Genomic DNA, 15017 nt, shown 5'->3' on the forward strand with positions numbered 1-15017 from the left:
GCGCTTCTGACCGTTTTATCTGGAACACCGCTAGGAGTCAGGAAGGTACATTCAGATGCGAGAGACAGCCAGCAGCTGCCCCCAAGGCAGGCTCCCACTTTGCCTTGAGGCAAGGCTGGGGTCACACTGAAATGCAGGTGGTGGGTCGCAAGTTACCTTAAGAGACTAAAGGTAGTTTCTTTAAAGCTTTATCACTGTGTCCTAATATAACATGGTACATCAACTGTACTTCAGTAAAAAGAAATGAGGATATTGAAAAGCAAAACAAATAAACAAAGCGTATCACTGTGATAAAGTGGGAAGTTGTAAACGGAGCTCCGCTTTTCACCTCTGAGTCCCCTACCCGACTCCTACTCCTTGAAGAGAGATCTGCCCCAACTTTAACCTCCCCTCGGGGCCTGGCCTCTCCAAGGAGGAAGCCTGGACCAAGCAGAGCTTCCAGCTGGGTCTCACTGGTGGCCTTCTACACACGAGGGCTGGACAGCTGCTGCGTGTGGAGCCCTTCCCGGTGACCCCCACACCCCATCACCTGGGTGCTGGCCTGGCTCAGATGACCAGGCCCTGCTCTGCTTTACAGGGACTCTGCTCATCTGTGTGCTGTCATTGTCCTGCACAGCCCTGTCTCGCTTCCCAGATCCAGGTCTTCATCTCCTCAGCAGCTGCTGTCAGCACCTCAGATCCAGCCTGGCCTGAGGTGTTGGCCAGTGTTCCCAACCGGCCTTCCCTCACCAGTTAATGTTCCTTTTTGCGCTTCATCTCCCATGAAGGGCACTTCCGGTCTTTATTGCAGACATCCATGTGCCCAGCTCCAACCTGAGGAAGGAAGGCAGAGCAGATACCAGGGGCCGTTCTCCATGTGTGCCACGCAGTGTGTCTAGAATGTTCTCATGTCTCTAAAATCCCACTGTCTTCACTTTGCTCACTACCCAGAAACCTTCAGTGGAGCTCTCATCGAAGTCCAGGTTCAGGCAAAATACAGTATTTCCAGACTGATCTCCCACTCGCCACCAGCACCCGAGCCTCTTCTCCTCAGACTGGTTCAATCTCAGTTTCCCCAATGCACCCGGGTTTTCCACTCTCCCACCTTGGCTCCGACCACTGTCCGGCCACAGTGTCCTTCCCCTCTCTTTCTGATGGGGCAGCCCTTGCCTCGCTCAAGTCTGAGCTCTTGGACGAGGCCTCCCCGGGTATTCTAGCCAACAGTACTCTCTCTCCGTCCCCTGAGCTTCTGTCGTATGTTTTGTCGTCTGTCATTTGCTGTCTTGCACGCGTTTGTGTCTCGATGCCTCAGCCAGACTGGGAGAACCTTGCAGTAGGAACCGTGTCCTGCTTCCTATTTGTGTTTGTTTCCCCTGCGGGGCTTCACTGAGCGCTTCAGGAACTCTCCAGCAGCGTTGGCTGCGAAGGAAGGAACGAAGAAGTAAGTGAGTGAATGAGTGACTTGTAGGAGGCCAGGGCAGCATGGCTCCCTTCAACCCATTTTGTAGGTTTGGTGCCCATGGCTTTTTTTTTTCTTTTCCCTTTTATCAGGTGGTTCGACTCTTTCCTTTTGTCTCCTCTTTGGACCTCAGAGAAGGGCAGGTAACCCCGCTGAGAGATGTGACTAACTCCAAACTGAACCCTTCGGGGATGGAAGCCAGCAGCCACCTGTGCCCACTGGCCCATGGTCTGGATCGGAGCCAGGTGTCTCTCCTCCCGACAGCCGTGTGTGTACATGTGCGTTAATCCCAGAGCCGAGGCCCTGTCAGCCTCCCCCCAGAGCCTCTTATTGTGTTGATTTGGTAGCATCTAACATGCAATTAACTTATTTGGTTTTTTGGTTTGTTTGTTTCATGCCTGGAGAATGAATTGAATTTGACGATTGATGCTACGGTGGGAAGAATCCTTTCTCTCTCTTTTGTTTGTTAATCCAATTCTATGTCACGAACGAGGCCCTTGCCTTCGTGCAGCATGTTGAGAAGGAGCCTGCTTGGCCTCGACGTGGAGCATGTATAGCTGTAGAGGTTAACTGTTTTAGCGAGGTGGGAACCCTGTGGGAATTTAGAAGGAAGTACTAACTCTTTCTTTTTTTCAAATATTTGAATCGCCAGTGGGAAATGTGGTTATGCTGGTGGCTTTGTTATCAACTGCCTGACTCACTAAAGCCTTTTGTCTTTATTCTCATTGTCATCAGTTGAAGGCAGTAGAAACCATGTGAGGTGAGGTGGGCTAAACTTTGTGCTCTGCTGGAGCTCCCTCCTGTCACTTGTGTCCCTGTCACTGGTGTCCCTTCCCCTGTGTGTCCCTCTGGAAAAGAGGACCTCGTCGAGGGCTTGCAACCAAACTTAGTAACTGTTGACTCGGGGTTCTGTGGGCCCTAATGGCAGGTATTCTATTAGTGGTAAATTGTTTTACTTAGAATATCAGCTTTTTAAAGGTCTGGGTTTTCCCAGGAACACACTCCCTCCTCTGACTAAGAAAAGCATCAAAATATAGAAAATTTGCTGTGTGTTAGCTACATGGATTTCTTATTCCTTACAAATTGGGGGAAGGATGAGGAATTAAAGTTCTCAGATTCACAACATTGTAAATCAACTGTACTCCAATAAAAATTAATTGTAAAAATTTTTAAAAAATTTACAGTACCTATACATATAAATATGTACATAAAAGTACATATAAGTCCCTAAGGTTTATATCTTGAAGCCATCTATAAAATTAGAAAAATGTAGTAATTAAATACAAATGAAAAACTACATCAATAAAATTGAAATACAAAAAAGATCTCAGATTAATAGAAAATTCAGTGACACAGTTTACTTTTTTAAATTTACTTTTATTTATTTATTTTTGGCTGCGTTGGGTCTTTGTTCCTGCACACAGGCTTTCTCTGGTTGCGGTGAGCAGGGGCTACTCTTTGTTGCGGTGCGTGGGCTTCTCGTTGTGGTGGCTTCTCTTGGTGCGGAGCACAGGCTCTAAGTGCATGGGCTTCAGTAGTTGCAGCACGTGGGCTCAGTAGTTGCGGCATGCAGGCACTAGAGCGCAGGCTCAGTAGTTGTGGTGCACGGGCTTAGTTGCTCTGCAGCATGTGGGATCTTCCCAGACCAGGGCTTGAACCCGTGTCCCCTGCATTGGCAGGTGGATTCTTAACCACTGTGCCACCAGGGAAGTCCCCACAGTTTACTTCTTAAAGTCCAATTTTCTAAGAGTTTTAGCCAGGAAAAAGAAAAGATTAAAGTAATCAGGAATAGATTCCCCTCCCTTGCCCCCAAGATACTTCTGTGGGATTTCTGGGGCTCTAGGAGCCCAGCTGAGAGAGCCACTGGGCCATATGTTGTTGACGTACCCAGAAAAAAGCAAGGTCAGTCTGTTAAAACAAACAGCATGTAAGCAAGCAGCCACAACAAAACTGGGTAGACCCTGCTTATAATACTGTGGGGAATAAAGAGGTCAAAGTATGACAATACAAGTAGGAGATTAGTTTTCATGGAAGGCTGTGGATGTGTTCCTTTCTGGTCCCATGAGGCTGGGCTCTAGAGTGCACATGGGCTCAGCTGCCCCGTGGCATGTGGGATCTTAGTTCCCCAACCAGGGATCAAGTTTGTATCTCCTGCATTGGAAGGTAGATTCTTAACCACTGGACCACCAGGGAAGTCCCATCTACTTCTACTTATTAAAAAGACTCTTTTGGAGTCTTTAGACATAGATTTTTCTGTGTGTCACTTTTGTATATGCAATAAAGGATACAGGCACCATAAACTGATTGAAGTCTTTCTAACCTTCACTTTCAGAATCTGATTCTTCTGAATCACTTTTCAACTCCGCTCCTCAGTATCCGTTTAGGATGAGGCCGCATCACTCTCTGTGCTTTCTAGAGCGTTGGTGATGCAGAGCTTTCGTCTCTGAGATTTTCATCCATGCTGCTGATGCCCATTCTGCCAGTTCTGATGTTGCCACTTTCTTCATCTTACTAGAAGGTGTCAGTAGAACGTGTTCTAGGCAACCTAGACTCAGATTCCTTCTTCAAGTGGGTCTTTTTTTAAAAAATCTTTTGGCTGTACCGCACGGCATGTGGGATCTTAGTTCCCTGACCAGGGATTAAACCCAAGCCCCCTGCATTGGAAGGGTGGAGTCTTAACCACTGGGCCACCGGGGAAGTCCCAGTTGGGTCTTAAATTGTTTGTTAACAGTGAACAGTCAGGAGTTTCCATTGTCTGGTCATGCCTTTGGGAATAACAACTAAGTGCGTTCATGTGTAGGCAGTGACAACAAAGACAAGGCAACAGCAATCGTAAGACCCTCCCCAGTTCTCAGAGGTGAAAAAATGTATGTCTTGTAATTGACGATAGTTATCCACGAGAAGTCTAGGAGTAAATGGGCACCGTCGGTATTCCAGTGACTGAGTGATGCCAAGACTCCGGGTGGATGTCTCTGCGAGTCTCCTTGTCACAAGGTGGCAGTTCCCACACTCAAAGGCAGAAGGCAGGGAGCAGGGTCAGGCCTTTCTCCTGCATGTGAAAGAGAGAAAATATCTTTCCCAGAAATCCCTTAGCAGATTTCCCCTTACCTCCCATTGGCCAGAACCGCATCACATGGCCATGCATAATAGCTAGGAGGGAGTTTGGGAAATCTGTTTTTTTTTTCTCACCATTTCGAGAACGGAATTGGGAATGACTTTTGGATGGTCAACTAACGGTCTATCCCACTGTGGTCAAATACATTTGGGATATGCTGAGTCAAACAACCCAAAACACTACGACTTCTCAAAGCTTTTCGTATGTGGCTCATTGAATTATAGAATATGTTTTTAAGCTTTTCCAAATTTAGGGAGTCCAAATTTATTTTCCCAAAAATAAGGAACCCAGTTTTGCAGAATACCAGAGAACCACTCTTGGGCTGTTCCCAGAATAAGAAAACGAAGGTTCTCAGAGCAGAGCTGAATCGGCCGGTGGAATAAGGTCTGTGGAAAGTGAATGGAGATGAGGTTTGGAGTAGAGACTGAGCAGGGCTGAGAGGTTTACAGCTGAGAGGGCTATATTGATTTGAACTGTCTCAGATTGTTTTGATGGGTACGGGCTAATTTGTTTTCAAGAGCCTGTATCCATGCTGCCGTGGTTTCTTCTGAGACAGGACTCAGTCGATACTGAGCTGTTATTATCTCCTTTTCTTTCCTAACCTTTGCCACTTCCTGTCTTCATGATGCTAGTGATACTGGAGCAGGCCAGCTGGCTTCTGGGACTGGAACTGAGTGCTTTGCTGAAATGGTCATGGACATGCCTGCTGCCTCTTTCCCTCAGATACATTGCTGAGCCTTTGTAAGAGCTGGCAGACCCAGGGAAGGAGTTAGTCCGCCACCATTTATTTGGACTTAGAATCATGAAGCCCCTCCTAGTTTTTTTCCCAGAAGTGATCCTTTTTTTTTTTTTTTTTTGGCTGCCCCCTGCAGCATGTGGGATCTTAGCTCCCCGACCAGGGATTGAACACGTGCCCCCTGTAGTGGAAGCACGGAATCTTAATCACTGGACCTCCAGGGAAGTTCCTAGATGTCATCTGGAATGTTTCTGAGTAGAATAATCATGGGTCATTGGCTGATGGATTTGGAGGGGATTATACTGGGGAGCGGGTCTCCCCCCTCATTTTCTTGCCAAAGACCACCCAGCTGTCATGTCTAGAAGGTGAAGCCTCAAACCCCTTGCCCACCATCGTTCAGGAGCTGTATCTGAGGCAACCAGGGAGATTTCTGCCTTTCTCACATAATGCCCTCCAAACACCCCTTTGCCTGGATTTAGAATTCTAGTTGTATATATTTTTTATTTTGTTTTATTTATTTATTTTTAAATCTATTTTTATTTTTGGCTGCGTTGGGTCTTCGTTGCTGCACGTGGGCTTTCTCTAGCTGCGGCGAGGGGGGGCTACTCTTCGTTGCGGTGCGCGGGCTTCTCATTGCGGCGGCTTCTCTTGTTGCGGAGCACAGGCTGTAGGCGCACAGGCTTCAGTTGTTGCAGCACGCAAGCTCAGTAGTTGCGTCACGTGGGCTCTAGGGCGCACAGGCTTCCGTAGTTGTGGTGTGTGGGCTCAGTAGTTGTGTCACACAGGCTTAGTTGCTCCGCGACATGTGGGATCTTCCCGGACCAGGGATCGAACCCGTGTCCCCGGCATTGGCAGATGGATTCTTAACCACTGTGCCACCAGGGAAGTCCTGTATATATATTTGATTATTTAAATGGTTTTCTTTCTGCTGTTGTTAGTTTCCTGGAGACATGGTTTTTAAATATCTTTGTAGGCTGAGAACTTATCATTTTCATATTTTAATGCATCTTTGTTTCATTCTGACATTTTTTCTAAAACTGTCTGCAAGCTCCTTTGTCTTCCCCCGTTGCCTCTAATGAACTCATTCTGCGTTTGCTCCTTTAGCTAACTGACTCTTTTGCTAAAGTTACTTCAGTGAATTACTGTGCTTTGTTGGCTCATTTTCATTACTATTTAAGTAAAGTGAAAAAAAAAATCTCCAAACCCTTCTGCCATCTCTGAAAGCCTCTTAACCAATGCTGTCATGGCCCTTGTTGGTTTCATCAATCCCACCCCCCAGCCCAGAGCCCTTGTTAGCTGCTCTCGCTGATTTTGTGCTGATTTGTTGGTTCTGTTCTATCTGCGGTGCCTATGGTCCCCACGTCCTCTAGCCCTCTAGGACTACTCTTTCCTTCATTATTCAAATAAAATACCTCCGCCCCCGATCCATGCATCCCATGTACCTCTGGGAAGTCTGCATGCCCATGAGTGTTTCTGAAGATACCCAAGTTTATCAATTTGCCTAGTGGTTACTTGCCTGTCACCTCTTGCTCCGAATCCCAGCCCAGTTCTCAATAATCCACGTCTCCTTACCAGCCCCTCCGCCCTCGGGTTTCCTTCTCCCGCGAACACAGCTCTCCCCCTCCAGCCCCTGAGGCACACCTAAAGCAATGCTGTCATCCCTGTGCCTTCCTTGTAATCTTTTCACTTTGACAGATTCTCTCATCCAGACAGCGAGGGCCTTCCCTTTCATAAGTATAATGGATTGATCTTGCTTTTCCTAAACAAAAGAACAGTTTCCCCCGAGACAGCGTCTGTGGCTCCTTGAGAATAAGAAATGGTTACGGTCAACAGTGTTTTGTCGCGTGTGTGTCTTTTTTTAATATCATCTTTTTCCTTCCTGATTCGTTACTTTGGGTATTTTATGGAGCTCAAAGGTGACAGGGGCAGTCAGTGCGACTCACGAACAGTCATGTGAACAGATAAAAGAAATGGCTGTTGTCATACATTTAAAAAATACTGTCTGCATTTTATTTCCTTTGAAAAGAGTAAGGACTGAGCACATAGATTATTAAGTTCTGATATTCTGGCCAGATCCTTGTGTCCTGGGAACTGAGCAAAATGTAGCTCTATAAGGATTTTGATTTCTGTAAAGCCCGAGAAGCCGCAGACAAGCCCTGGAGAGTAGGAACCGAAGGCAGCAGTCGTTTCCTCGGCCCTGAGTCTGGCCGAGGCTCGGGCTTATTGTGGGGGGCGTCTGAAGGAGAGGAAGGGGCCTGGAGCCAGAAGAGCAATTCCTGAGCCCACAGGAGGCCCTAGAACATTCTGGGCCTGGATCCCCTCAGTGTCCCCTGCAAGTACACCAGGCAGCTGCCCCTCTGCAGAGTATTCCAGGGGACTGGCCTCCACCTGGCTGACCGTCAGAGCCCCCCTCTTGGCCTCGGTTGCGTTCGCCCGCCACAGCTGCCCCGGTCTGTGGGGCAGGCCTCTGACGTGTGCCCCGTCCTGTGTTGTGTCCAGGGACAGGGTGCCTTATCAGAGAGACTCCGGAGCTTCAGCATGCAGGATCTCTCCACCATCAGGGGAGACGGCGCCCCTGCTCCCTCCGGCCCCCCGCCACCGGGGCCCGGGCGGGCCAGCGGCAAACACGGCCAGCCTAAGATGTCCAGGAGTGCTTCCGAGAGCGCTGGCAGCTCAGGTAGGTGTCACTTCCCTTCCCCTCTTTTCCACCTCGTAGGCCTTGCTTTCGTGAAGGGAGACCCGGGCTCCCCTAGGGCCCTTGCCCCAAGGACTCGCCACCCATACAGACGTCCATCAGACCGTGCCAGGCCAGCCAAGGGGCAGAGCATCACTTGGGCCAGGGCAGAGGGCTGGCCTTGGGGACTCTGATCAGGGGCAGGGTTAGGTCACCTGCACCAAAGGGCCCCATCTCCTCCATCTGATTATGTGGGGGGGGGGGGTTGGGGGGGTTGAGCAGTAGTACCTGGACCAAGCCTAGAGGTGACAGGCCCAGCTAGACCTGGGCCAAGGCAGCTTTCTCTGTGTTCTTCTTCTCTGACCCCGCACTCCCAGGAGGGCTTACCTGTCGTGAGCACCTGAGTGTCTCCTCCCACCCAGCCAGGGCTTACAGCACGGTATCCCTTTTCCCTGCACGGTATTTCCTGTCCTGTCTCTCACTCTACCATCTCCTCCCCTCCCTGAGCCACCATGCCCCATGCATAACCTCGGCCACCACATGCAAACGCCACACTAGCTCTGAGGTCTAATTCCTGTGGAGGCCAGGGCTTTACGGAAACACACCTCTACCTCGATGTCTACCCCTGGTAGAGGGGTACCTGGGCCAGGATTGGCCTGGAACTTCGTTTAAAAGTGCAGAGTCCTGGGCCCCCCCCACCGGGGGATTCAGTAGGTCTAGGGTGAGCCCCTGGTGTGTGATGCTGTCGAGGTTGCAGCCACATTTGGGACCCACTGACGTCTGATCCCTCAGTGGGTTTCGGGCTTGTGGAAGGTAGGGGCAGGGATTAGAGGGCTACGGAGTTGGACCAGGACTCGGTTTCCCAGACTGTTCCTTGGGAAGATTACGGGGCTTGGCTTTCGGGAGCTGAGCACTGCTGCTGCCAGCAGAAGGTTGACGGGGAAGGGGCTGCAAGGGATCGTTCTGGGTCATCACCTCCGCCCCTCCACCTTGCTGGGAAATTGAGCCTGGGGGCTGAAATTGGGCCACTATTGGAATCTCTGGCTGTGACATGTGCAGGTGGTTAGCCTGCCCTTAAATGTATAAACAGGGACCTCCAGGCCACCTAGACCTAGACTGTGTGCTGTGAGGTGCAGCCTACAGGGGCATCTCAGTCCTGCGCCTGGGGTCCTTCCAGGCCCCACCTGACTTGAGGGTCTAAGACATGGATGGGAAAGAGGGAGCCTCACCACTGCCCTGGGAATGACAACCGATGCTCCCCTCCAGGGAAAGGAGAACGGCTCAGGGCCCGGCCCAGCGTCTGCCACGTTCCAACCCTCTCAGGAATGGCCTCTCTACCCCCGGCCCCAGGATTGAAGAATGTGGCTTTTCTGGTGGAAGGGAGAGATTTTAACCCTAGCAGGGCTGGGGAGGTGCAGGCTTGGCCATGGGGGTGAGGTCTACCTCAGGTAGGGGAACCCTGTCCCTGTGCCAGGGGAGCTTAGCATGGAATCCCAAAAGGCCAGGCAGGAGGGGACCTTGGGGATCACTCAGTCTAATCCTCTGATTTTGCCAATGAAGAGACAAAGGCCCAGGGAAGGGAGCTGTCACCAGGGTTGCCCGCTGGTGGCATTCTCCTGTGGCCCCCTGACTCCTAGCCCAGGGCCTTCTCTCCACTCACCTGCTGGCCATCAGGTTTCCCTGAGCATCTACAGCTTCTGACCTCCTGGGCACCGTCGCAGAAATAGGGATGCGAAATGCAATTAGATATCGCCTCCACCCTCCGTCAGCTTCCCGGCTACGAAGCCTCAAATGAAAGCTGTCATTGGAAGAAAAAGGGCCCCAATTCTCTGAGGCTCAGTGGGCAGAGCTAGAACCAGTGGGGTCCAGTTCCAAGGGGGTAGCCACTTACCAGCTGTGTGGCCCGGGCAAGCTGTTTATCCTCTCTGCACTGCAGATTCTTTATCTAAACACAGGGAATGACAAGCCCCATTTGTAGGGTTGTCGTGAGGATTCAACCAAAATAATCCATGTAAAGGTGCTTAGGGTCATGCCTGGCACTCGAGGTCGTAGCTGCTGCCAGTTCTGTTCTTCTTGTTGATATCTAACTCACCTACGAAAGCACTTTATAATGTGAAAGTATCCGGGACAGAAATGGGCTGCCTTGTGAGATAGTGAGATGCCTGACGTTGCAAGGGCCCAAACCAAAGTCAAATAGTCATATACCAAAGCTCTAGGGAGGGATTCCTGCTTTGGCTAGGAAGTGGGCCTCGGTGGCCCTACAGCCCCTTTCCCTCTTAGAGTCTATATTGTCATTATAGAGGTGAACGAAGCAGAGGAAGTAGGCTCAGAGAGGTCACACGCTGTGCCAAGGCCACACAGGACTGGAATCCAGGCCTCCTGCCTACACCTGCCCTTGGTGGAAGATTCGTGGCAGCTTCAGAACTAGGAAAGAGAGAGGTTTGGTAGGATCTAAAAGGTGATGGGTATATTACTCAGCCATAAAAAGGAATGAAATTTTGCCATTTGTGACAACATGGATGGACCCGAGGGTATTATGCTTAGTGAAATAAGTCAGACAGAGAAAGACAAATACTGTATGTTTTCATTTATATGTGGAATCTACACAATGAAACAAACAAATGAATGTAACAAAACAGAAACAGACTCAGAGATACTGAGAACAGACCGGTGGTTGCCAGAGGGGAGAGTGGTGGCCGGAAGGCGTAAAATGGGTGGAGAGCTACAAACTACCAGATATCAAATAGATAGGCTGCAAGGATGCAATGCACAACACAGGAATATAGCCATTATTATTTATAGTATCTGTATACGGAGTACGATCTATAAAAATATTGAATTACTGCACCTGTACACCTGAAACTAATATAATATTGTAAGTCAACTATACTTCAATACGGGAAAAAAAAAAAAAGGCGATGGGAGGCATCCCCTGGGCTTTGAACATCTTCCCAGACAATCACTAGATGGAAGCGGATTTGGGCTGATTTGTTTGGTTCTGACCCTGCTGCCCTCCGTCCTCTGCTGTGCCCCGTGGGGCAGGGGCAGCGCTCTGGTTGCAGGTGTGCAGGCCAAGCGGGTGGAGTTTGCAGAGAACCAGAGAGCCCGCTGTGCTGCCACACGACCTGCTCTCCTCACGGCCTGCCCTTGGCCGTGGCGCCTGTGACTTCAGGGGGCCGGCAAGGGAGGTGCTGACCTAGTAGGGAGGGCAGGGACCATTGGCCCTCGCCCTGGCTGTTCTGGGCCTAAAATAAAAGTCATCTCAGAAAGGAAGACCAGTGAAAGATGGCCCAGGGTCTGGGCATGGGGCAAAAGCACCCAGATCAGAGGCTCTGGGGCTGTCGTAACCCCAGAGTGGAGGGTGCGGGTGCCTGGGAGGGAGTCAGCCAAAGGAGGCCCAGCTTTGTGTATCCTCCCAGCACCCAGCCTCGGACACCAGGCATGGTCGGGTCGGGGAAACGGCCCCCAGTCTGGGCTTCCATCCTGGCTGAGTGACCCCGGGCCTGCGCAGAGACGGTAAATGCAACACAGCGAGGCAGACGTCAACAAGCAGTCACCACACTTGTTCCCTCTGGGCCTAGGTTCAGCCTCAGAACCTTCCTCAGAATGATACCCCAGGCGGCTGCTATCAGAGGATTTGACCTTGGCACAGAAAACGAGCTCCGTTGCCTTCAGGTTTCCTCTGGAGAAGAGGCGCGAGAATCCCTATCCCTCCTACATCTTAGGCTTGTGAGGAGAGCAGTCACAAGGCACAGGGCTTATCTGCAAGCCCTGGCAGGTAGCACCTGTTGCGGGCAGGCTGGGAGAGGATGGGCAAGACGCGGTGGCTGCCCCCCCGCGGAGTTGTGTGCAGCGTTGGAAGCAACAGTTTCAAAGTACGTATAGGTAGAGTTTGAAAACACGAGGCCTAGTGAAAAAAGTACAAAACGGAACAAGATATTATATAACAATTTATGTAAAATAAAAATATAGGCCCATTGGTGTAGAATAACACTATGCAGTTTGCATCGCCCACCCTGCAGAATGGACTGGGAAGCGTTTTGTCAGATGCCATTTATTGAAAGTCTGGCACTGAACCCCAGGAAGGGTACGAGGGAGTTGAAAAAATGATCCTTGCTTTCCATGAACTTGGAGACAGCCTGTATTTAGTGAGCACCTACTGCATACCAAGGCCCAGATGTGCACCAAGACCAATGGACTGTGTAAGGTAGCAGCCAATTAGCTGTTTGAGCACTTTGAGGGTTCAGCGGTCAGTTTCCTGCAGGTCATTCTGAACTGGGAGACAGACAGAGGAAGGGCATCTGGGCAGGTACAGTTGGAGTTATTTCTCAGAGGAAACTTTGACGTCACCCTCTGCCTTCCCTTGGGCTGCTGGACACAAGGACTGACCTCTGTGGGCCAGGCAAGGTCATCCTTGGGCTGCAGGACACAAGGACTGAGCTCTGTGGGCCAGGCAAGGTCATTTTCTAGCACCCGAGAGGAAGCTGGATCTGGAATGATCCCCTCCGCCACCTCGGTATCTCTACAGAGACCCACATTCCTGGGACCCCTGTATTGAACACACTGGGATCCCCACACCTCCCTGGGACCTCCCGGTTTGCCTGGGGGCTATCACTGATGGTGCCCCCATTCCCACAGTGTGTACCTGCTGCTTCACCTGCAGGACCTGGAAAGGTGAGTAGACAGCCAGCATCTCTGCAGCGTGCGGGACTCGCCTCGGGACGAGGCTCTAACCATGAGCTGGTGTCAGACCTGGGGGCTCCCTTTCAGCTGCAGGGTCTGGGGGGGGTGGAGTCAGGAGGTTACCTCCTCCAAACAGCAAACATGTATTACCCTACAGCGAAGCCAGGCTAGACATTTGGGAGCGGCTTAACTGGGTGGTCTGGCTCAGGGACTCTCAGGAGTTCCGGTCAGGATGTCGGCCAGGGCTGCAGCCATCTGAAGGCTTGACTGAAGGTGGCTGTCTTGTGACTGTCGGCTGGAGGCCTCAGGTCCTCACCACGTGGGCCTCTCTGGGGCTGCCTGAGCATCCTTACGACATGGCAGCTGGCTTCACCCAGAGTGAGTGATGCAGGAGAGAGAGGGCAAGCAGGAAGCCACAGTACCTTTTAGGACCTGGTCAGAAGTCACACACCACCACTTCTGCCTTATTCTGTTTGCTGGAAGTGAGTCATTAAGTCCAGCCCACACTCAAGGGGAGGGGAATTCATCTCCACCTCTTGAAGGGAGGAGCGTCAAAGGATGTGTGGAGCTATTTTAAAACCATCCCAGGGTCATAGTTCCTTGTGCTCTGGGTGATGGTGACATAGGCACTTACCCAGCTCCTCTGAAGTGCTGGAGCCCCAGGGCTTTCGGTCCTTGTGCAGCCAAGGGAGCCCTGGTCCTGCTTTGCCACTTAACCAGCTGTGTAAGTATGTGCGAATCACCTAACACCCTAAGCCTTGATTTGCTTCAAATAGAGAGAAAGATCCCCGCTTCCCCACTTCACTGTGCTGTTGTGAAAATGTCTGCGGAAGGACTTTGTGAAGGGTGGTGATGGTGATTACTGTTAGAGCCAGGGGACCTCAGGGAGCCCGGCCGGCCCCTGCTGCCACCCTCCCTGGGTGTGGGTGATAGCTTAGCCACGTGGTTCTCTCCTGACCTGCTCCCGCGCTTTCCCTGACCTTAACTAGACACACGAGGGACCAGAAATGGTGCTGGGCTAACCCAGCCCCCTTTGCTCCCCCCGCACCAAGGAGGTGCCTTTGGCTCAGAAGGCGAGAGGGGCCGCCCCTGGCCTGCAGCTGCTGGCTGGTGTGAGGGGAGGAGAGAGGCACGCCTGGCGCCCTTGTTGCCGGTGCCCCCTGCCCCGGTGCCACTGAGACGTGGCTCGCGCCTCCCATATCGGTGGCGGGAGAGGGGTCCTGTTTTCCCTTTAGTTCTTCAGTTTTAAGACTTTTCAATGCTAAGGTTTTCAAAGGTCTGTAGAAGACATGGGGGTTTTGGAGGCCATAAACCTAAAGAGAACAGATGGTCCAAGGAGTCCTGAGCAGGGCTGCGGAGACCAGCATCGTCCTGGAACAGAGGAGTGTATATATGCTCAGCAAGGATAAAAGAAACGGAGGGGCTGCACGCAGCTGTTTCCAGCGCTAGCGGCCAAGACTCGGGCCTGGTGGACGTACTAGTTTGTGGGAAACAACCACAGCGTCCTGGGCAATTATGGTTATTTCTATCTAGTCACCCTTTACAGTTTTGAGTTTGTAAACTCCATGAGCCGTTCAGAACACCTCTCCTTCTGGGATCTTGTCACTTGGGGGACCGGGGAGAGGAGAGCTGCCTTCTCCTCCGTTCTTGCCTCGTGGGCCTGTTCCGTGCTGCTGTCTGCATGGGGAAGCCCTCGCCCTCCCCATGACCCCTGGTGGTTTCATAATCAGAGGCTGCCTTTCCAGTACGTTTAAATAGAATTACAGCTGATTGTGGGAACTGAGTAGAGTTCGGTCTTCCTGGGAGCTGCGGGGATGGGGGCTTCTTGGGGACTGGACAGCAGGTGGGGCTCGGTGGAGGCCTCTGGCTGGGGTGGCCCTGCTCAGGGCTGTGATCTGGGAGCCTTTGCCGCAGCCCTGCCTTTTCTTGGCCCTCTTGACACCCAGGGCCCTGGAGTTCTTCCCCGTGTCCCTAAGGTCTTCTTGCGAGGAACCTCTGTGATGGTGGGAAAACCCCTTGGCTCTCCAGGCCTCAGTCTCCTCCTCTGTAAAGTGGGGGTGGGGGTGGGGGTGGTTTGAGCTCGATGCCCCTGGGGGCCCTTCCAGCTCTGACCCGCTTTCTGCGGGTGAAGGGTGCTGAGTGTGAAGTGTCAGCAGACGGTGTCAGGGGAGGTTGGTCTCACGCCCGGGGCTGGGGCAGTGATGCTGGGAGAGAGGATTTCAGGGGGTCACAGACGCTTTGGTCGGAGGGGCCCTCCTGGTCCCCTGAAATGATTTCCATCTGTGCGTTTCGGGTCCCAGGAGAACATTCTGCTCCATTCCCACCCATCTGTTAATCGTTTCCTGTTGTCTCCTGCACATCTGTCTCTCTT

The 15017-nt window shown here is 51.6% G+C and overlaps 1 protein-coding gene across 9 annotated transcripts in view; it reads left to right on the plus strand.

Annotated features, from left to right (window-relative positions):
* REEP1 (receptor accessory protein 1) overlaps window positions 1-15017 on the plus strand; it is a 110619-nt gene that overhangs the window by 86695 nt on the left and 8907 nt on the right. For 3 of the 9 annotated variants that reach the window (XR_009544254.1, XM_060170144.1, XM_060170149.1), the window contains exons 6-7: window positions 1531-1716; window positions 7789-7966. Coding sequence is in view for 8 of the 9 variants with exons in the window: in XM_060170144.1 (XP_060026127.1) it covers window positions 1531-1716; window positions 7789-7966 (364 nt within the window). In the remaining variant the exon portion in view is untranslated. Of the gene's footprint in view, window positions 1-1530; window positions 1717-7788; window positions 7967-12601; window positions 12638-15017 lie in introns of all 9 variants that reach the window. The other 6 variants (XM_060170142.1, XM_060170147.1, XM_060170143.1 and 3 more) reach the window with 5 other exon arrangements.

This window comes from Lagenorhynchus albirostris, chromosome 13, assembly GCF_949774975.1.
Source record: "Lagenorhynchus albirostris chromosome 13, mLagAlb1.1, whole genome shotgun sequence".
In the NCBI taxonomy this organism is placed as follows: Eukaryota; Metazoa; Chordata; class Mammalia; order Artiodactyla; family Delphinidae; genus Lagenorhynchus; species Lagenorhynchus albirostris.